General features: G+C 50.9%; 1 protein-coding gene across 5 annotated transcripts in view; it reads left to right on the top strand.

Annotated features, from left to right (window-relative positions):
- PHF21B (PHD finger protein 21B) overlaps positions 1-21,462 on the top strand; it is a 130,455-nt gene that overhangs the window by 94,140 nt on the left and 14,853 nt on the right. For 4 of the 5 annotated variants that reach the window (XM_031005660.3, XM_031005659.3, XM_055375370.2 and 1 more), the window contains exons 4-5: positions 168-518; positions 2,851-2,991. In XM_031005660.3, the coding sequence (XP_030861520.2) occupies positions 168-518; positions 2,851-2,991 (492 nt within the window). The remainder of the gene's footprint in view (positions 1-167; positions 519-2,850; positions 2,992-21,462) is intronic. The other variant, XM_063704893.1, reaches the window with a different exon arrangement.

Genomic DNA, 21,462 nt, shown 5'->3' with positions numbered 1-21,462 from the left:
TTGGGGTCGAGGTCTCACCTGCTGTGAGGCCGTGACAGGCGCTGTGCTCTTTCTGATGCTGCCCCTTCCCCTTGAATATAGGAAGTCTCCGAGCCAGGGCGGCCCCTCCCCTGCACTCCTGTGTGTCTGCCCGTCTGACCACATACCTGTCTGTCCCTTCTTCCCAGGTTAGGCCAAAGACTCTGATTCCAGACAGCCTCCCCGTTGCCCCGGGCCGGGACCGGCCACCCAAGCAGCCCCCAACATTCCAGAAGGCCACCGTGGTCAGCGTCAAGAACCCCAGCCCAGCCCTCCCCACCGCCAACAACACTGTCAGCCATGTGCCAGTGCCCGGCAGCCAGCCCCAGGCCCTCGCCGAGCCCGCCGCCCTCGCCTCTCCGCTGAGCAGTGCGGGGGTGGCCTACGCCATCATCTCCACCTCCCCCAGCAATGCCGCCGCCATGGCCCCCAGCACCGCCGTGTCTGTGGTCAGTGACAGCATCAAAGTCCAGCCTCTCCTCATCAGTGCTGACAACAAGGTGAGTGCCCACCAGCAGGCTCCGGAAAGGGTGTGCAGCCGCATACAGGAGGCCAAGAGCAATCATTTGGGAAGGGCCAAATGAACAAGCCCAGGCAGAATGAATGACCAGAGGGCAGAATGATCAAGTGGACAAATGAATGAATGGGACGGAAACAGAGGAGCAAATGAATGAATGGAGTGTGAACACATGATTAAGGGAGTGAATTAGTGCATGAACAAATGAATGAATATGCGATCCAGAGACAATACGGCTGCATGAATTAATACCAGTGGAAAAGGAGTGATTGGTCAATGAATGAATTCATTCAAATGATTAACCAATTAATGACATGTGGCTGAATGAGTGACTAGAAGAGATATTGATTCTCCGTCTCTGCTGGTGGAGTTGGACGGTCAAGGGCTGTTTTTACCCCACTGCCCAAGTGCACAATCTCCCATAATTTCTGCCAAGTTTTAAAACTAAAACTAAGGTCCTCCCGCTGCTCCCCTCCGAGCTCCTGGTGGTTGTGCTGTTTGAGGCCTTCGGGGCTGCCTCATCCCTGCCGTCCCCTGTCTGTGGCCTCTTTCTCTCTGTTCCCCATTTGGGGACTGCCAGGCCGCCCCTCTCTTGCTTATGGCTGGGGTACCTTCTGCTTCCCCAGCCTGGATGTTGACGGCCGACCCTCATGTGAGCTGGTGCTGTTGCACCCGGTGCATTCCCGGGAGTCCTGTGCTTCCAGGCTCTCCCGCCCACTGAGGGCCCCTCAAAGAATTCGCAGTCTGAAGAGTTGTCATGGGCCATGGTGGGATGGCAGGTGTATCCCAGGAGGGCACCTGATCCAGACAAGGTGCTTAGCAGATGCTGGAAGGAGTGTGTCTGTTTCACCACAACTGCACCAGCATTTGATGTTGGTCACTTAAACACTGTTTTGTTCATTTACTAGGCACATAGATGCCTCATTGTTGAAAGTTGAATTCCCTTGGTTACTGTTAAGCTTCAGTGTTTTTCTTACACTTAAGAATTCTATCTTCTCATGTGTGACTTGAGAATATTCTTTGCCCTTTTTCCTATTGGAGATCTTAATGTTTTTCTTCCCATGGATATAAAAATGGACATATTTTTTCCATACGGAGATTTTGGGGTTTTAAAAATGTGATACAAAGAGGAAGGCAGAGCTTCCCTTAAGCCAGCAGAAAAATGGGACATATTTTCTCTTTGTGCTCAGAAGCCTCAAATTCATCAGACAGTCACCACCTGTGCTTAGGGAAAAACAAACCAAAAAAACACCCAAGTTCAAGTAATTCCTAGTTTAAACCAGACTGTGGCTGATGGATCCTGGAGAATTCTTCTTCTTGGAGCCGTGAAAACTAATAATTCTTTCCCAATTTCCTGTCCAAAGAAATAAAATGGTAGAGCTAGAGATGGAGCGGATCCTGGCCCAGGGAGAGGCTGGGCCGGATGGGTGGATTTCAAGCTGATTTTCAGCATCACACCCTTTCATCAAACCAGAGCACCCCCTGAGCCTCGAGGAAGGCTGGCTAAGGGGGGCTGCTGCAGGGTGGCATCTGAAGACCCCCCTTCCCCTTCCCCATCCACCACGTGAGGGGCCTCATGGCAGTGAAAAAAAGTAGAATGTTATTCCCACCCGTGCCCCCAAGCCAGGGTTGTGTGTCTCAGGCACTGTGGTGTGGGGAGGGAGAAACGGAGCCAGGGTTCCCAGCCCCTCTGCCTCCTGACTGGATGGCCTCAGGCCAGGAGCAAGTCTGAGCTCTCATGGCCTCAGTTCATCTGCACCTGAACTGGGATGAGAAGTCCTCGCCGCCTGAGTGTGCACGGCCTCCCTGGGGAGAGGTGTGGCCAGTTTCACTGATGACCAACCTGACTCTCAGAAGCAGTGACTCCCCTGAGGCCACACAGCTGGGAAGCAGTGGGGCAGAACTGGAACCCAGACCTTCCCGGTTCCTAAACCAGGCCAGCTTCTCATGCAGACCCTCCCCATGGTGGAAAAGGTGTGTCAGGAGGGGCAGGTGCTAGACAGACAGGGGCGCAAACCACCCAGTTCCCGGGGATCCGCCCTCCCAGCTTGGCCTGGCCCAGGCTCTGCTCCCCAACCCCTGCCCTGTGCCCTACCAGCTACCTCCCCAGCCCCCCTCACTCTTCCCTTCCTCCCTGTGCCCCTCACCCTCGCTCTCCAGCCTCCTCCACCCCTCCTCTCTTCCCCTCACCCCGCAACCCATCACTGTCCCCTCCACCCCTCCTCTCTTCCCCTCACCCCTCCCTCCCCATCACTGTCCCCTTCACCCCTCCCTCCCCATCACTGTCCCCTTCACCCCTCCATGGTATCTTCCAGGTCATCATCATTCAGCCTCAAGTGCAGACGCAGCCCGAGAGCACGGCAGAGTCGCGGCCGCCCACAGAGGAGCCATCTCAGGGAGCTCAGGCCACCAAAAAGAAGAAGGAAGACCGGCCCCCGACCCAGGAGAACCCCGAGGTAGGACAGCCCTCTCCGGAGGGCCCAGGCCCTGCTCAGTCTGCAGGTGCCATCTGAGGCCGCTGTGTATAGCGGGGATGGCCTCACTGTGGGATGGTCCCGACAAGCCACGGGCACAGCTGCCCTGTGCAGTCGGCGACCAGGATGGGGCCTCGCCCAGCAAGCCCAGGTCTCAACTGTTCTATCTCAGGGAGGCACTGGCTGAACGGCAGTGTGGGGCAGTTGTTAGCACAAATTCTAGAACCATTCTGCGTGGATCCTGCACTGCCAGTTTCCAGTGGTGTGACCGTGAGCAGCTCGCGTCTGTTTGCTCATCTGTAAGGTGGGAATGGCAGGGCCCCCTTCCTCACAGGGCTGCTGGGAGGATTCTGTGAATTCATGTTTGCTGAGCCCCTGGACAGCACCTGGTGGGGACTTTTGGCCACTACACCCCATCCTAGGGGCCCCAGCTATGGGCCCCTCTGTCCTGAGTCTAGGAGGGAAAGGGGCTCCTCTGGGCAGCGGCTCCTGCCTCTTCTCTTGCCATGGCCAGTCCTGGGTGTGTGCAGGACCCTGGGCACTGTAGAAGTAGCTGTGCCCCAGGCTGGCATGAGAGGTGCAGATGTCTCCTGAAGGTGCCTGGAGAACTTGCTAGAAATTGCCTATGTCTCCACCTCTCCCACACACCCTCTGAAGGAGGCCAGATAAATAAGCTCATATTGAAGCATCCAAATACATAGTGGATGCGCAGCCCCTGCACTGATGGTGGCGTGGGGACAGCAGCTGACTCAGGGCCATCCTTTGCTGAACTGGTGGTGGCAGCAGGTGTACTGCAGCTTGGTCCTCGGCATCCTAGGCCAACACCAGCCCCACATCCTCCACTCTGGGTCTTTTCCATTCAACCCTTCCCACCCAGTTTCCTTTTCTTTTTTCCTTTCTTTTTGTCTTTTTTTTTTTTTTTTTTTTTTTGAGATAGAGTCTCACTCTTTGAGCCAGGCTGGCGTGCACTGGCACCATCATAGCTCACTGCAGCCTCAACCTCCTGGGCTCAAGTGATCCTCCCACCTCAGCCTCCCAAGTAGCTGGGACTACAAGGTGTGCACTACCACTCTTGGCTAATTTTTTAATGTTTTGTAGAGACAGGGTGTATTAGTCCGTTTTCATGCTGCTGATAAAGACATACCCAAGACTGGGCAATCTACAAAGGAAAGAGGTTTAATGGAGAACTCACAGTTCCACATGGCTGGGGGAACCTCACAATCATGGCGGAAGATGAGCAAGTCACATCTTACATGGTGGCAGGCAAAGAGAGAGCTTGTGTAGGGAAGCTCCCGTTTTTTAAACACATCAGATCTTGTGAGACCTATTCACTATCACGAGAACAGCATGGGAAAGACCCATGCCATGATTCAGTTACTTCCCACCAGGTCCCTCCTACAACATGTGGGAATTCAAGATGAGATTTGGGTGAGGACACAGCCAAACCATATCATTTTACCCCTGGCTCCTTCCACATCTCATGTCTTCATATTTCAAAACCAATCATGCCTTCCCAACAGTCCCTCAAAGTCTTAACTCATTTCAACATTAACCTCAAAAGTCCACAGTCCAAAGTCTCATCCGAGACAAGGCAAGTCCCTTCCACCTATGAGCCTGTAAAATCAAAGCAAATTAGTTACTTCCTAAATACAATGAGGGTACAGGCATTGGGTAAATACAGCCATTCCAAATGGGAGAAATTGGCCAAAACAAAGGGGCTACAGGCCCCATGCAAGTCCGAAATCTGGTGGGGCAGTTAAACCTTAAAGCTCCAGAATTATCTCCTTTGACTCCCTGTCTCAGATCCAGGTCATGCTGATTCAAGAGCTGGGCTTCCACAGCCTTGAGCAGCTCTGCTGCTGTGGCTTTGCAGGGTATAGCCTCCCTCCTGGTTGCTTTCACCGGCTGGTGTTGAGTGTCTGCAGCTTTTCCAGGTGCACAGTACGAGCTGTCGGTGGATCTATCATTCTGGTGTCCAGAGGACAGTGGCCCTCTTCTCACAGCTCCACTAGCCAGTGCCCCAGTAGAGACTCTGTGTAGGGGCTCCAACTCCACATTTCCCTTCTGTACTGCCCTAGCAGAGATTCTCCATGAGGGCTCTGCCCCTGCAGCAAACTTCTGCCTGTATATCCGAGCATTTCCATACATCCTGTGAAATCTAGGCAGAGGTTCCCAAACCTCAATTCTTGACTTCTCTGCACCCACAGACTCAACACCATGTGGAAGCTGCTGAGGCTTGTGCTTCCACCCTCTGAAGCAACAGGCTGAGGGGTACCTTGGCCCCTTTTAGTCATGGCTGGAGTGGCTGGGACACAGGGCACTAAGTCCCTAGACTGCACACAGCAGAGGGACCCTGGGCCCAGCCTAAGAAACCATTTTTTCCTCCTAAACCTCTAGGCCTACGATGGGAGGGGCTGCTGCAAAGGTCTCTGACATTCCCTGGAGACATTTTCCCCACTGTCTTGGTGATTAACATTTGACTCCTCGTTACTTATGCAAATTTCTGCAGCCAGCTTGAATTTCTCATCAGAAAATGGGATTTTTCTTTTCTATCACATTGTCAGGCTGCACATTTTCTGAACTTTTATGCGCTGTTTCCCCTTTTAAAACTGAATGCCTTTAACAGCACCCAAGTCACCTCTCAAATGCTTTGCTGCTTAGAAGTTTTTTCTGCCAGATACCCTAAATCATCTCTCTCAAGTTCAAAGTTCTACAAGTCTCTAGAGCAGAGGCAAAATGCTGCCAGTCTCTTTGCTAAAACATAACAAGAATCACCTTTGCTCCAGTTCCCAACAAGTTCCTTGTCTCCATCTGAGACCACCTCAGCCTGACCTTATTGTTCATCTCACTATCAGCATTTTTGTGAAAGCCATTTAACAACTCTCTAGTAAGTTCTGAACTTTTCCATATTTTTCTGTCTTCTTCTGAGCCCTCCAAACTGTTCCAACCTCTGCCTATTACCCAGTTCCAAAGTCACTTCCACATTTTGGGGTATCTTTTCAGCAACATCCCACTCTACTGGTACCAATTTACTGTATTAGTCCATTTTACACTGCTGATAAAGACATACCTGAGACAGGACAATTTACAAAGGAAAGAGGTTTAATGGAGAACTCACAGTTCCAGATGGCTGGGGAAGCCTCACAATCATGGCAGAAGGAAAGAAGGAGCAAGTCACATCTTACATGGATGGCGGCAAGCAAAGAGAGAGCTTGTGCAGGGAAACTCCCATTTTTACACCCATCAGATCTCGTGAGACATTCACTATCACAAGAACAGCACAGGAAAGACCCGCCCCATGATTCAATTACCTTCCACCAGGTCCCTCCCACAATATGTGGGAATTCAAGATGAGATTTGGATGGGGACACAACCAAACCATATCACAGGGTCTCTCCATGTTGCCCAGGCTGGTCTTGAGTTCCTGGCCTCAAGCCTCAAGTGATCCTCCTGCCTCAGCCTCCAAAAGTGCTGGGATTATAAGTGTAAGCCACCAAGCTCAGACTCGGTTTCCTTTTCCCTCCCTGTTGTGCCCTTCATTCCACAAGATTGAGTTGAGACATGTTGGCCCCCAGGAATGGTTTCTGACCACCCTGTCCCCAACTGCAGCACCCTGCCCTGGACCCCCTGGGCCCCTGCAGCTCCCAGCGATTCTCCCCATCAATGTACTGTCATTACCAAAGGAAACCTGTTGTGCATCCCTTCACTTTTTCCTTTAGTTGTTCAACATGCCTTGGAGTTTGCTCCCTGCCAGGCTCTGTGCCAAAGGCTAGGGACATCAGGATGCAGGCAGACATGGTCCTTGCCCTTGGAAAACTCACTTCCAGGGGTAAAGACAGAGATGGCCACCAAGGACTCTGACGGATTCAAAAACGCGTATGTCGTGAGAGAATTATAAATGAAGGGCTACAGGAGATGAGGGCAAAGGGAGAGAGCTGTTTCCTCCTGGAAGGACTGAGGAAGGCTTTGGAGAGAAGGGGCGTGGTCTGCAGGGGTGGAGGAGTTGCCAGGATCCAGCAGAGAACAGGAGGCAGAGGGGTAGCTCACCAGCCGGAGGGCACTGCATAGGCAATAGCCCACGAGTGGGAAAGGATTCCACACACCCAGAGCAGTCAGCTGGGCTTTCGGACTGCAGTAGGAGGTGAAGACAGATGTGGGAACCTGGTCCTGGAGGGCCTGAATGCAGGCTGACAAAGTGGAGCTTTATTCTTAGGTAATGGGGAGCCACGGAATATCTTTGAGCAGAAGAATGACTTGATTATTGTCCTTCGACATGTCTAAAAAACCAGTGAAGTCAAGGAGCTGCTAAGTGAGGCTGCAGCGTGAACCAGGTCTCCTCTGTGGCCCTGGGCCTAATCGTCTCAAAGTCCGTTCCATTCTGTGGCAGTGTCTGCACCTGCAGGTGCACTGTGAGGCCCTGGCTCGGCTTGCAGCCCAAGACTCCCATGATGACCCTTCTGTCCTCTCTTGGGGTTCAGCTGCACCCTTAATATTGGGGAAGGTATTCTGGGTGGATTCTCTTTGTTCTCTCAAAGTATTTAATATATCTTAGTCAATTATTGTGTATTTATACAATTAGTATAATTACATCTAATTACATAATTAGTGTAAACATATGCGATGACTTAAATAGATAGAATTTGCAATTACAGCATGTCCTGGGATAAAAATCCTTATTAAAGTTTATTTTAAAAGAGGACCAAGGCCAGGCGCAGTGGCTCACACCTGTAATCCTGGCACTTTGGGAGGCCGAGGTGGGCGGATCACCTGAGGTCAGGAGTTCAAGACCAGCCTGGTCAACATGGTGAAACCTGGTCTCTACAAAAATACAAAAAATGAGCCAGGCATGGTGCCACACACCTGTAATCCCAGCTACTTGGGAGGCTGAGGCAGGAGAATCGCTTGAACCTGGGAGGCGGAGGTTGCGGTGAGCCAAGATCGCACCACTGCACTCCAGCCTGGGCGACAGAGCAAGACTCCATCTCATATATGTACATACACACATACATGCATACCAAGAAGAGCTGTGCTGCACAGACTGCTGGACCTTGAACCTGTCAGTGAAGTGTCTGAGTTAGAGCCTAGAAACCGGACAGCAGTAGCTGCCCCCAGAAGCGTCACAGGAGGAGCCAAGGTCAGCCAGTAGGGGTGTGGATTTTTGTGAAGAAACATGATTGATGTTTGTGCAACTCCGCTGTCACTGCAGCTCCCCAGAAAGTGGCACTTGCCCTCAGCAGGGCACATGTGGGATGGCCAGCCCAGGGGTTGCTTGGAGCCACGCTAAATGGCAACAGGGGCTGCAGCAGAAGGGGACGTCGAGTCAGCAGTGTCCCAGAGTGACCCATGCACCATGGGGAGGAATATTTCAGTAGCTCTCGGACCCCATAAGGTCCATGTGGGGAACAGCAGAACGAGATAAGACCACCTAGGAGGGTGTTAGCTGCCGCCCGTCCATGCTCAACATGGGTCAGTTTCAGGCCCCACAGGAAAGGACTGTTGTTAGCCCATGGTACAGATGGGGACGCTGAGGCCCAGAGGCACTGATCCTCAGAGGTGGGAGCCACACTCAGGCATCTGGCCTCAGAGTCTGCGGTCTATGCCGTGAAGCCTTGCCACTGGAGACGCCATCTCTGCCTTTGGTCAGGCTGAGTGGAGGTCAGGTTTGGGGTCAGAACCGACTGCTCGGGACCCGAACCCGTCAGTCGTGAAGAGGCTGCCCGATACCTTGGGTTATCATCCTTCCCTGATTTTCCCACTTACAGCTCCCAGCTTTTCCTGCATATAAACATTATGGGCGTGAAAGGGGCCGCATTACCAGCCTTCCCAGGGGGCCACAAGGCTGGCCTCACCCCCCCCAGCGCCCCTGTACTTCCCAGAGATTCCAGCAGGTCAGTGGACTGTGGGATTGTGTTCCTGGCCCTGCATCCGTCTTTGCTCTGGCAGCTAGGGAGCTCACAGGCCAATCTATGTCCCACCTCTAATAATTGTCAGGGCCTATGACATGGCTTCACGTTACCTTCCTAGGTTTGCTGTCCTGTCTCCTTTCTTCCTTGTTTACCGTCTGTTTCAGTGTGTTGTGCAAATGCCCTACAAAACCTTTTCCCGGAATCAGGATAGATGTCAGTAATGAACGCTCGTCTCTTAGCTGTGTTCCGCCCTTCCTGTGACCAGAACCTCCTTGAAGGGCCTGTCCTTTTGTGTGTGGCTGAGACTGCCCTAAGGACACTTGCTTATCTGCCCTTCCAGGTCACAGACAGGGAAGCCAAAGTCTCTCATGATCCTAAGCCCAGGGCTCCCAGGCCATGTACATCCCACGCCCCACTCCACACCAGGCACGTGCGGGACGCTGAACACGGCTGGCCTGTTCACCCCACACAAGCACACAGAGGTGGGATCGTGTCCCCTTTAGGATTTACAAACCACAGGCTCACAGCAACTTGCCCAAGGTTGTAGCTGCAACTCAGCTTGAGCCAGCCAGGCCACGACCTCACATCTCCAGCCTTTCTGCCATCCTTCAGATGCCTCCTGATTTCAGCCATAACAGAAAATGACACCTACAGCAATACATAGACAATGGGGACCCAGGAAGCAACTCGGAGCAGAGGCGGAGGCTGGGGGTGGGCGGGGCCACTGTCAGACTGAGGTTCCCAGGCTGCCAGGCTGCCTCAGCTGCCCTGGGGTTTCTCACAGCAAGGGTGAGGTTGCGGCACGGACGTGCTTCCTAGCAGGCTCCTCACGTCTGCAATGCTCTAAAACGCGTGACATGTATGTACCTACAGGTGTCAAGGTGATGGGCAGTGGAAGCTCAGGGATGTGAGGTGGCAGTGTCCAGGGCAGGGCAGCGGCCATCACCCCACGCTGATCGCCACTGAGTCTCACAGCTGACTGTGCTTCCCCTTCTCTCAGGGATGTGAGGTGGCAGTGTCCACTGCAGGGCGGTGGCCATCACCCCACGCTGATCACCACTGAGTCTCACGGTTGACTGTGCTTCCCCTTCCTTCTCCCCCTGTCCTCATGGCGGCTGCACAGTAGCCGGGGGCAGGAATTACAAAGTTCATTTTACAGATGAGGAAGCTGAGGCTCAGAGGCAAACCACATGTACGGTCACGGGGCTGCATGCTAAGTTCAGACAGAACCCGGGCTTCTGGTTCCCGACCCAGGGCACTGTCTGCTCCCTCGTGTCCCAAGGCCTACAGCCTGCCTTAGGACAGAGCTGCAGCCCTCTCTGGGGCCACCCATTGTCCTGGCCTCAGCTAGCATCTGAATGAGTCTGGCTGCCCTCAAATCAGCACATGCCCTGCAAAGGGCAGTCGGAGCAAGGTCCCAGCCCCACACCTCTCTTAGCAAGCTGTGTTCACACACACGTTTCGGCCCTGTGCCCAGCCCTCCTTCCTGTCTCATATCTGCCCAGGGCTACTGCAGTGGACCCCGGCCCATCTCCCTGCCCCTGGATGGCTTCCTCCCTGTCTATTCACCCTGCAAATGATCTTTCCAAAATTCAGAAATAACTAAGTCACTCCCCCTCTTGAAATCCATCCAAGCATCCCGTCCATCAGGAAGACTCTGGGTTCACGTGAATGGACCTCTCCGTTTCAAACCCACAGCAACCCCAGATACAGTGGAGAGAGAGAGGATAATGATGGAGCTGAACGTTGCTGTGTCCCTAAAACACGGCAGCCAGGGACCCACACCCTTGGTTCGGAATTGAGCAAGGGTGACCCTGAGGGTGGGCAGCTCACACAGGGCAGCGGGTTCCAAGAATTCCTTGGGTAAGAGACAAGTTGACCAGGCTTCTCTGCTGGTCCGGGCCACAGCCAGACCTAGGGAAGTGGCCAGCGCTGAGGCAACTGCAAACTTGCTGAAAGGGAAGGGTAAGCGTAGGGAGAGAAAAAGAAAGAAATTGTGCCCAGCACTTTGGGAGGCCGAGGCGGGCGGATCACGAGGTCAGGAGATCGAGACCATCCTGGCTAACACGGTGAAACCCTGTCTCTACTAAAAATACAAAAAATTAGCCAGGCCTGGTGGTGGGCGCCTGTAGTCCCAGCTACTCAGGAGGCTGAGGCAGGAGAATGGTGTGAACCCGGGAGGCGGAGCTTGCAGTGAGCTGAGATTGTGCCACTGCACTACAGCCTGGGTGACCGAGTGAGATTCCGTATCAAAAAAACAAAAAGAAATTGTGCCCAGGTAAGTCTCGACAGAATTCTAACATATACGAGATCTCACGCCAAGGGTGGCGATCAATGAAATCAACATTTGGAACATGAATTTATTCCAAATGAAGTGAATTGTGCTAAGTACTCTAGCAACAGCTTTTAAATAAATGTGTTTAAGATCCACAAAGAAAGGAGTAATGTCTAGAAATAAGGAATAATGAAGCACAAAAACCAAGGATAGAAAACAATTAGATGAACATAAAAATTCGAGAATTTGATGATAAGAAACATGGCGATGAGATGACATTTGAAAAGCTTACTAGACGGCAGGAACAGAGATAATTAGTGCTTTTGAATAGGATACCATGCATGGAGCACAGAGATGCAAACATGTAAAAGAAAAAATACGCAGGAGCAGGCAGGGACAGAAAGCAAGTGGGGAAACCTCGCTTTCACCTCATGGGGCTTTCAGCCAGAGGGAGTGGGTGTAGGGTGACAGGGCAGGTGGAGAAGCAAAGCTGAAGAATGTCCCAGGATTGAAGAGCATCAGTTTGAGTTTTTAAGTCAAAAGTAGACTCCATCTCTCAGGCGGGATTAATAAAAGCAAATCTAGGAGGCTAGAGATTCATGTCAAAGATAAAGAGAAAAATCATAAAAAACTGCCAGGGCAAAAACAGCGGAATGACAGATGTGCCGGGGGCCTCCAGCAGCCTCAGGCAGATGACCACAGAGCAATAAATATCTGCAGACTGCCGAGGGAAAGTCGCTGCCAACTCAGTATTTTATACCCAGTTAAGTTGTTTTTCAAGAGCAAGGGCAAAAGAAAGACATTTTACACATAGGAAGACTAAGGGTTTTATCACCCACAGACCATCCTTAAAAGAACTGTGCTTTTGCCAGAAGATAGATGAAGCCAGAGACAGCCAGTGGGTATAAGAAACAACTGAGTGTATAGACTGTTAAATTATAGGTAGATGTATTTAAGTGTAGACTGAAAAAAAAATCCAGTTTTGTTTTACAAAGCAGATAAAAGGAAAATTCTAGGAAACAATAAATTGGTTGGAGGTGATGTTTTGGAGGGAGTTAGAACATGACAGAAGCAGTGTAATTTGGGGAAGAAGAATAGAAATATTAACTCCAGCCTTTATTAGAAAAGTGTATAGTTAGAAACATATGCTCAAAACATTTAGGCTAATCAGTGAAAAAAATGTAATGCCACCTATAATTTCTAAATCAGCAGAGGAATAAAAAAGTGAATGTGGAGCTTTTTTTCCCCAAGAAGTAGGAAATGAAAAAGGATACACTGAAAATACAAATAAAGTAGAGGAAATAAGTCCAAATAACTCAGTAACCATAATAAATGCAAATGAAGTCTTCCTACTTTTAGAGAAATGAAAACAGGCTTAAAAACAACACAATCCAGTTGTGTGCTGTTTGTCAGAGGCATACCTAAATAAACAACACCAGAAAGGTTGAAAGGAATGAAAAAGACATACTAATGTAAATACTAAAGGTACATCCATCAAGATAATTTAACAGTCACGAACTTATGTGTACCATAGCAACATCGTTTGGGATATGCATTTGGTGCAAAAGTAATTGTGCAATTACTTTTGCACCAACCTAATAGCAGAATTGTAAAAGGCAAATTTGACAAAATCTGCAGAACACAGTTTTGAACACACGTCTATCAGAATGAAGCCAGTTGATCCCACAGGGCAAAAAGAATTGGCTGAGCTTCCAGAAGGAACAGAGCAGCTACTTAGAACTGAGACTCCCCCTGCATCCCCTATAAACTAATAGCAACAAGAATTTTTTTCTTCATTTTGTGGATTTCAGACATGAGCAGAGCATCGGCAGACTGGGCAAGAAGTGTTAGTGTCGTCAGATGCAGTGGAGGTCAGGGCCGGGCAGCAAGCCGATGGTGCAGTGAGCAGTGGCCAGGAGTGGCGTAGGGGACTCCAGAGAGGGCCAAGGAGCCACAGGCTGCAGAAAAAGTCAGTGGCATGCACTCCCTGAAGATCAGAAGTCCATCTTGAAGTGCAAAAGGAAAGGGAGTGTCTGAGCTAGCCTTAGCTTAGACAGGGCCGGGTCAGGTGAAAGCTGGGCCTGAGATAATATAGAGAGAATGTGCTGGAGGAGGGAGTGCTTGGTGTTGTCAGGTCTTAGAAAGTGCCAGGCAAAATATGTCTCCTGGAGGGATTGCACCTGCAATCTGTAAGGCATCCAGGAACACGGAAGGTGGCAGAAATGCTCTTTGACCATGGGGGAGAGGCAGAGGAGGCGTGGTTAACCGGAGAATCCCACTGAGGGACGAAGAATGAAGTCAATTGCCTTGGCAGGAGAGGCAGAGCCTTTGAGTTGCTTCTAGAAGGCTAATGTAATCCCTTTCCCACCTGCTACAAATCTCCAGTATGGGAAAATTCAGCTCATTTAGTTATGTTTAACAACAAAACATCAATATGAAGCTGCTATAAGCAAAAAATACAGGAAACAGAAGTTATTTTTACCATAACATAAAGAATACTAGGAAAAAAAATTGATATCCTGCTGTGATTTTTTAAAAAAAACTTAATGAAACAATCAGCACTACATGGCTAAAATACACAGATTTATGGAAGAGGTGGCTAAGTGGCTAAATTACTGGAGAGAATTAACCATGAGCTGGAATTATTCATGAAAAAACAATAAAACCATCCCAGAAATGGATGCATAGCTGAATGAACACAGAGGGCCATGGATACAGCAGAAGACACGGTAAGGGACACCAGAGGCAGAAGGGGGAAAAGTATACGAAATTCAAACAATAGTTATTTGATTTGTATATATCCTTTATTAGGTTCTTAAGAAATTTAGAACACCAATTTGTGAGGGATAAACTCCACTCATCGGGGCAAACACAGATCTCAGGTAGCCCTGGAGCTGAGGAGTAGCTTTGATACTCAGTAACATTTGTGAGTCCACAGCTTTTTGATGATCAGCCTTGCGCTGCCCTGTAATCTTGTACTTGTCTGTTTCTGTGTGGAAGAGCTCACCTTTCTGGTGTCTGGGGTTCTGCAGCTGCTGCTGCTTGAATTAAGCATCAGTAAGATGTATTGGGATTTTCACATTGCTGATACCAACTTTGATTGAGGTGGCAATGGCAAATTTCTGGTGTGTCCTCAACTGAGGACCAGAGGTCCAGACACAAGTAACAGCCACTGCCCAGCTCTTCAGGAAAACCGCCCTCTTGCCTCTGTGGTGTCCAGTGAGGATGATCAGAAGGTCCCAGGGGTGATGCTGGCTTACAGTTTTCTCCCATGCTGACTGAAGGGGTTTTTGCCATGGCTCAATAGCTTCCAAGGCATGTCTTCAGTAGGAGAATATCTAGGCATTTTGTGAAGTTGAACCAGCCGGGTACCACCATTCTTGTCACCACCAACTGTTTGTAACAGTTGCAAGAATCTTCTCCTTCTTCTTTTCAACCTTGGATTTAGCGGCCGAGTACTTCCTCTTGTACACGGCCTTTCTGGAATATGTAGCAGATTGGGAATATCTGCCAATTCCTCTGACAAGGATGGGATTTCAGCTTCAATGGGGCTTCCCCCTTGGGCTTTTTCGCTTTGAGGTTCCCCCTTTTCACCTTGCCACCAGCATCAGCCTTCTTGGCTTCGGGTTTCTTCTCCTCAGTATCCAACTTCTCACCATCTTGCAAGATGGGAAAGAGAACTCAATAATGAGTTTTTAAGTTTCAGTAAGTGAAACCTACAGGAGGCAAGCAAAGAAGATACAACACATGTATAATGGGAGGCATCAAAGAAGGAAACCAGAATGATGAAAACATTTCCATAATTTCCTGCAATGAGTTGAATTTGGCTGTCCTGTGGTTGGCATTGGTTCCTGTTTCCTGTTCATAACCTGTCCTCAAATGAGTGTCAGTGGAGGGGACTCAGGGAGGAGAAGATGATGTGAGGAAGCAGAGGCACCACATTCCCAGTGTTCTCCCAGCCCAGCCTTGCCAGGTCAGGCCAGTAAAACGGCTGCCAGCAGCTCAGGGCGTCCTAGAGTCCCTGCCACTGTCCAGTTAGTTAGACACAGGGTCCAGAAGTGATATTTGAACCAGGTGGCACCAGACTGCTGCCAGACTGGTACTGATTGGCCGAGCTGCTGGATGGCCCCAGAATTCCCAGTCAGGTGGCTCTGCAGCCCCCTCAGCTGCTCCACTGATCTTCCACCTATGTGAGTGCACATCTCACAGGATTGAGTTTGACAGACCCCACTTTTCATGGTATGGTGATGCTTCACTTTTTGAAATATAATTCAAGGAAAATGTCCTGAACTTTTAAAAAGACTTTATAATCTGCATCTTGAAAGGACACATTGGGTCCCAGGGACAGCTGATGTGTGCTCCAGGGGGAAAATGTGTAATGCTGAGACACACCCAGTGAAGTTACTGACTGACTGTGGAAACAAAAGAATCCTATAGGCATCCAGGCCAAAAAAAAAAAAAAAAAAAGAGTCACTTTAGAGGGAAAGCAATTAAGCTGGTGTCTGACTTTTCCACAGCCACATTCAATTCCAGGATACGCTAGAGTAACATCTGCAAGAAAATAATGGAAAGAAAGAACGAGCCAAGGATTTCATTTGCAGCCAAGCTGTCCTTCAAGTTTAAAGGCTACAGATAAAAACTTGTAAATCTAGCCGGGTGCAGTGGCTCACGCCTGTAATCTCAGCACTTTAGGAGGCCGAGGCGGGTGGATCACTTGAGGTCAGGAGTTTGAGACCAGCCTGGCCAACATGGGGTGAAACCCCATCTCTAGTAAAAATACAAAAATTAGCTGGGCGTGCTGGCGGGTGCCTGTAATCCCAGCTACTCGGGAGACTGAGGCAGGAGAATCGCTTTAGTCTGGGAGGTGGAGGTTGCAGTGAGCCAAGATCATGCCACTACACTCCAGTCTGGGCAACAAAAAAAAGTTGTAAATCTTTGGAGAGCTCAGGAAATGTTCCATGAGCCATTTATGAGAAACTGCTGGAGACCCAAACCCAAGCAACCAAGAGACATGGGGAAACTTTGGTACCAGCACCGGGGTGAGCATCAAATGTATGTAACTGTGGGTGAGGATGTCAGAATAGAGTTTAGATATGATGTGTTCCGATAATATATAAAAGATTCATTTAAGTAAAATTGAGAGGAGAAGGAGGGAAAGAAGGTGGGAAGTGGAAAGAGTTCTCAGATGAGCTTATCTGTAGCAGTTGGGACTTAAGATGAATCAGAAAATACCCTTTACGGCTGAAAAATTAAAGAGAAGCATTTTTAACAGCATAGAAGTAAAAATCGGAAAGGAGTAAACTATTTGAGATGATCTGGAAAACCCAAGAGAATTGCTGAAAAAGCTGCAGACAATAAGAGAATTTGGCATTGCAGCAGGGTGTAAAATTAATGTTAAAATATCACTAATCTTCATAGCAACACAGTAACCTGTTAGAAGCTTTATACACAACCCCATTTACGATTGCAGCAAAAAGATTAAATGCCAAGAATAAACATAATAAGAATATTCAATATCTATTTGAGGAAAAATTTAAAACCCCTTAAGACAGAAGAAGAGGAGAAGGAAGGAGAGGAGGAGGAGAAGAAGAAGGAAGTTCTCGAGAAGGAAGAAAAGAGGAGAAGGAGAAGAAAAAAGAAGAGGCTGGGTGTGGTAGGTCACGCCTGTAATCCCAGCACTTTGGGAGGCGAGGCAGGCAGATCACCTGAGGTCAAGAGTTCGAGACCAGCCTGGCCAACATGGTGAAACCCCGTCTCTGCTAAAAATACAAAAATTAGCCGGGCTTGGTGGCGGGCACCCATAATCCCAGCTACTTGGGAGGCTGAGGCAAGAGAATCGCTTGAAACCAGAAGGCGGAGATTGCAGTGAGCTGAGATCATGCCACTGCACTCTAGGCTGGGTGACAAGAGCGAAGCTCCGTCTCAAAAAAAAAAAAAAAAAAAAAAAAGAATAAGAACAGAGGGGCATGTCATAGATTTAAGTAGGAAAACTTAATAATATAAAACTGTCATTATGCCCAAAGTTAATTTATAATTTTAACATTCCAGTAAATCCACCAACTGATTCCCTCATCCTCAGAGCTTCCTAAGATGGTTTCTAAATTTCACATGAAAAAATAAGAAGAGCTCTCCCTCTCCCTCTCCCTCTCCCTCTCCTCCCTCTCCCTCTCCTCCCTCTCCCTCTCCTCCCTCTCCCTCTCCTCCCTCTCCCTCTCCTCCCTCTCCCTCTCCTCCCTCTCCTCCCTCTCCTCCCTCTCCCCCCTCTCCCTCCTCTCCCTCTCCCTCTCCCTCTCCCTCTCCCCACGGTCTCCCTCTCCCTCTCTTTCCACGGTCTCCCTCTCCCTCTCTTTCCACGGTCTCCCTCTGATGCCGAGCCGAAGCTGGACGGTACTGCTGCCATCTCAGCTCACTGCAACCTCCCTGCCTGATTCTCCTGCCTCAGCCTGCCGAGTGCCTGCGATTGCAGGCGCGCGCCGCCACGCCTGACTGGTTTTCGTATTTTTTTGGTGGAGACGGGGTTTCTCTGTGTCGGCTGGGCTGGTCTCCAGCTCCTAACCGCGAGTGATCGGCCAGCCTCGGCCTCCCGAGGTGCCGGGATTGCAGACGGAGTCTCGTTAACTCAGTGCTCAATGGCACCCGGGCTGGAGTGCAGTGGCGTGATCTCAGCCCGCTACAACCACCTCCCAGCCGCCTGCCTTGGCCTCCCAAAGTGCTGAGATTGCAGCCTCTGCCCAGCCGCGACCCCATCTGGGAAGTGAGGAGCGTCTCTGCCAGGCTGCCCATCGTCTGGGATGTGAGGAGCCCCTCTGCCTGGCTGCCCAGTCTGGAAAGTGAGGAGCGTCTCTGCCTGGCCGCCATCCCATCTAGGAAGTGAGGAGCGCCTCTTCCCGGCTGCCATCACATCCTGGAAGTGAGGAGTGTCTCTGCCCGGCCGCCCATCGTCTGAGATGTGGGGAGCACCTCTGCCCTGCCACCCCGTCCGGGATGTGAGGAGCGTCTCTGCCCGGCTGCCCCGTCTGAGAAGTGAGGAGACCCTCTGCCTGGCAACCGCCCCGTCTGAGAAGTGAGGAGCCCCTCTGCCTGGCAGCCACCCTGTCTGAGAAGTGAGGAGCCCCTCCGCCCAGCAGCCACCCCGTCTGCGAAGTGAGGAGCGTCTCCGCCCAGCAGCCACCCCGTCTGCGAAGTGAGGAGCGTCTCCGCCCGGCAGCCACCTCGTCCGGGAGGGAGGTGGGGGGGCCAGCCCCCCGCCCGGCCAGCCGCCCCATCCGGGAGGGAGGTGAGGGGGTCAGCCCGCCGCCCGGCAGCCGCCCCGTCTGAGAAGTGAGGAGCCCCTCCACCCAGCAGCCACCCCGTCTGGGAAGTGAGGAGCGTCTCTGCCCGGCAGCCACCTCGTCCGGGAGGGAGGTGGGGGGATCAGCCCCCCGCCCGGCCAGCCGCCCTGTCCAGGAGGTGAGGGGCGCCTCTGCCCGGCCGCCCCTACTGGGAAGTGAGGAGCCCCTCTGCCCGGCCAGCCGCCCCGTCCGGGAGGGAGGTTGGGGGGGTTAGCCCCCTGCCCGGCCAGCCGCCCCGTCCGGGAGGGAGGTGGGGGGGTCAGCCCGCCGCCCGGCCAGCCACCCCGTCCGGGAGGGAGGTGGGGGGGTTAGCCCCCCGCCTGGCCAGCCGCCCCGTCCGAGAGGTGAGGGGCGCCTCTGACCGGCCGCCCCTACTGGGAAGTGAGGAGCCCCTCTGCCCGGCCAGCCGCCCCGTCTGGGAGGGAGGTGGGGGGGGGTCAGCCCCCCGCCCGGCCAGCCGCCCCGTCCGGGAGGTGAGGGGCGCCTCTGCCTGGCCGCCCCTACTGGGAAGTGAGGAGCCCCTCTGCCCGGCCAGCCGCCCCGTCCAGGAGGGAGGTGGGGGGGTCAGCCCCCCGCCCGGCCAGCCGCCCCGTCCGGGAGGTGAGGGACGCCTCTGCCCGGCCGCCCCTACTGGGAAGTGAGGGGCCCCTCTGCCTGGCCACCACCCCGTCTGGGAGGTGTACCCAACAGCTCATTGAGAACGGGCCATGATGACAATGGCGGTTTTGTGGAATAGAAAGGGGGGAAAGGTGGGGAAAAGATTGAGAAATCGGATGGTTGCCGTGTCTGTGTAGAAAGAGGTAGACGTGGGAGACTTTTCATTTTGTTCTGTACTAAGAAAAATTCTTCTGCCTTGGGATCCTGTTGATCTGTGACCTTACCCCCAACCCTGTGCTCTCTGAAACATGTGCTGTATCCACTCAGGGTTGAATGGATTAGGGGCGGTGCAAGATGTGCTTTGTTAAACAGATGCTTGAAGGCAGCATGCTCGTTAAGAGTCATCACCACTCCCTAATCTCAAGTACCCAGGGACACAAACACTGCGGAAGGCCGCAGGGTCCTCTGCCTAGGAAAACCAGAGAACTTTGTTCACTTGTTTATCTGCTGACCTTCCCTCCACTATTGTCCTGTGACCCTGCCAAATCCCCCTCTGCGAGAAACACCCAAGAATGATCAATAAAAAATAAAAAAAAATAAAAAAGAAAAAATAAGAAGAGCCAGGAAACTGAACAGGAAAAACAGTGAAGGGATATTCTAATCCTCCCGGATATTAAAATAGACCCTAAAGCCTTGAGAACTGAACGTGTGGCAGGAGCTCCTAGAGAGGCAGATTTAAGGAACAAAATAGAAGGCCCAGAAATAGACCCAAATAGATCTATGATAATTTAGTATATGATTAAAGTGGCTCCTTAAGTCAGTGAAACATGGGAAGATGGAATTTTCAGCAAATGGTATTGGAACAAATGGTAGCCATACAGAAAGCAGTGAGCCCGGAGTTCCCACTGGGCCCACCAGGATCCGTTCCAAATGGATCAAGAATTTAAATGTAAAAAGAGAAACTATAGAGACTAAAATTATTTTATTACCTCAGCTCCTCTAGCCAGGATCCAAACAATCAAAACACTGCAAAAGAAAATATTGATAAGTTTTATTACAATTTAATTTAAAATTTTAAAAATTAAAAATTGATGCATTTTAAAATTTTTACTATAATTTAAAAATGGATACTCTTTTTAAAAAATCTAGGTGCATGGCAACAAAATGAAAAAAGCCCCGCCTGAGTGGAACCTGATTCCCAGCTCCTTAAGTGTGAGCGGCCCATGGTGACTTATTCCCAACAAGCATGGTATGGGGGCACGGGGCGGGCACGGAAAGAGTGGCTTTGCCGAGTGGAGCTTGGCAGACACACTTCAGCCAGTGACCAGGGTCACCAGCAGCGATGAGTCAGGTGGGTGGTCTACGCCCTCATCTCTACAAAAAATTTAAAAATTAGCTGGGTGTGGTGGTGTGCACCTGTAGTCTCAGTTACTTGGGAGGCTGAGGCAAGAGAATTGCTTGAGCCCAGGAGTTTGAGGCTGCAGTGAGCTATGATTGTGTCACTGTACTCCAGCCTGGTTGACAGAGTGAGACTCTGTCTCTAAAAAACAAAAAGACTAAAGAAATCCAAATAAAGTATGGCTTTTAGCTGATGATAATGTACCGATGTTGGTTCTTTAGTTGCGATGAACTGGGTGTGGGGTGTACAGGAACTCTCAGTAATGAGTCTTGCAACTTCCCTGTAAATCTGAAACTACAATAAATAAGCCAGCCCCAGAAATAAAAGATAAAGGGGGAAAATATACTGCAAGTCATATCCCAGACAAGGAAAGATTGACTCACAGATTCATCAAATACTCACGAGCACCTACTCTGTGGCCGACCTTGAGTGAGGCTCCGGGAGTTGGTCTTCCTACAGCGTGGTGGCTGCAGGACTCCTGGCAGGCTGTCTCTCAAGGCCAGCAAGAGAGCCTCACTCCCGTCACCAGCAGGGGTCTTATGTAACATCATACACCATAGGAGTGGCTTTGGCACCTCTTCGCTCTGTGATGTTACCTAATCCCATGGTATTTTCAATCCTGCCCACACTCAAGGCAGGGAATGATACGGGGTGGCTACACCACAGGGTAGGGGCTCCGGGGCCATTCTAGATTCTGCCTTCCACCACCAAAGAATGTCAAATGAAAAAAAAAAAAGCCCTAGTGAGCTCTGTAGACAATACAGTGTCATGACCTTTTCACAAGTCAAAAACAGGTAATGGCTGGGCATGGTGGCCCACATCTATAATACCAGCACTTTGGGAGGCTGGGGTAGGCTTGCACCCAGGAGTTCAAGACCAGCCTGGGCAACATGGCAAAACTCCATCTCTTCAAAAAATACGAAAATTAGCTGGGCATGGTGGTGC

This window comes from Gorilla gorilla, chromosome 23 (genome assembly GCF_029281585.2).
Source record: "Gorilla gorilla gorilla isolate KB3781 chromosome 23, NHGRI_mGorGor1-v2.1_pri, whole genome shotgun sequence".
NCBI lineage: Eukaryota > Metazoa > Chordata > Mammalia > Primates > Hominidae > Gorilla > Gorilla gorilla.
The sequence above is the reverse complement of the archived record's forward strand: the minus strand, read 5'-3'. Positions and strand labels throughout refer to the sequence as shown.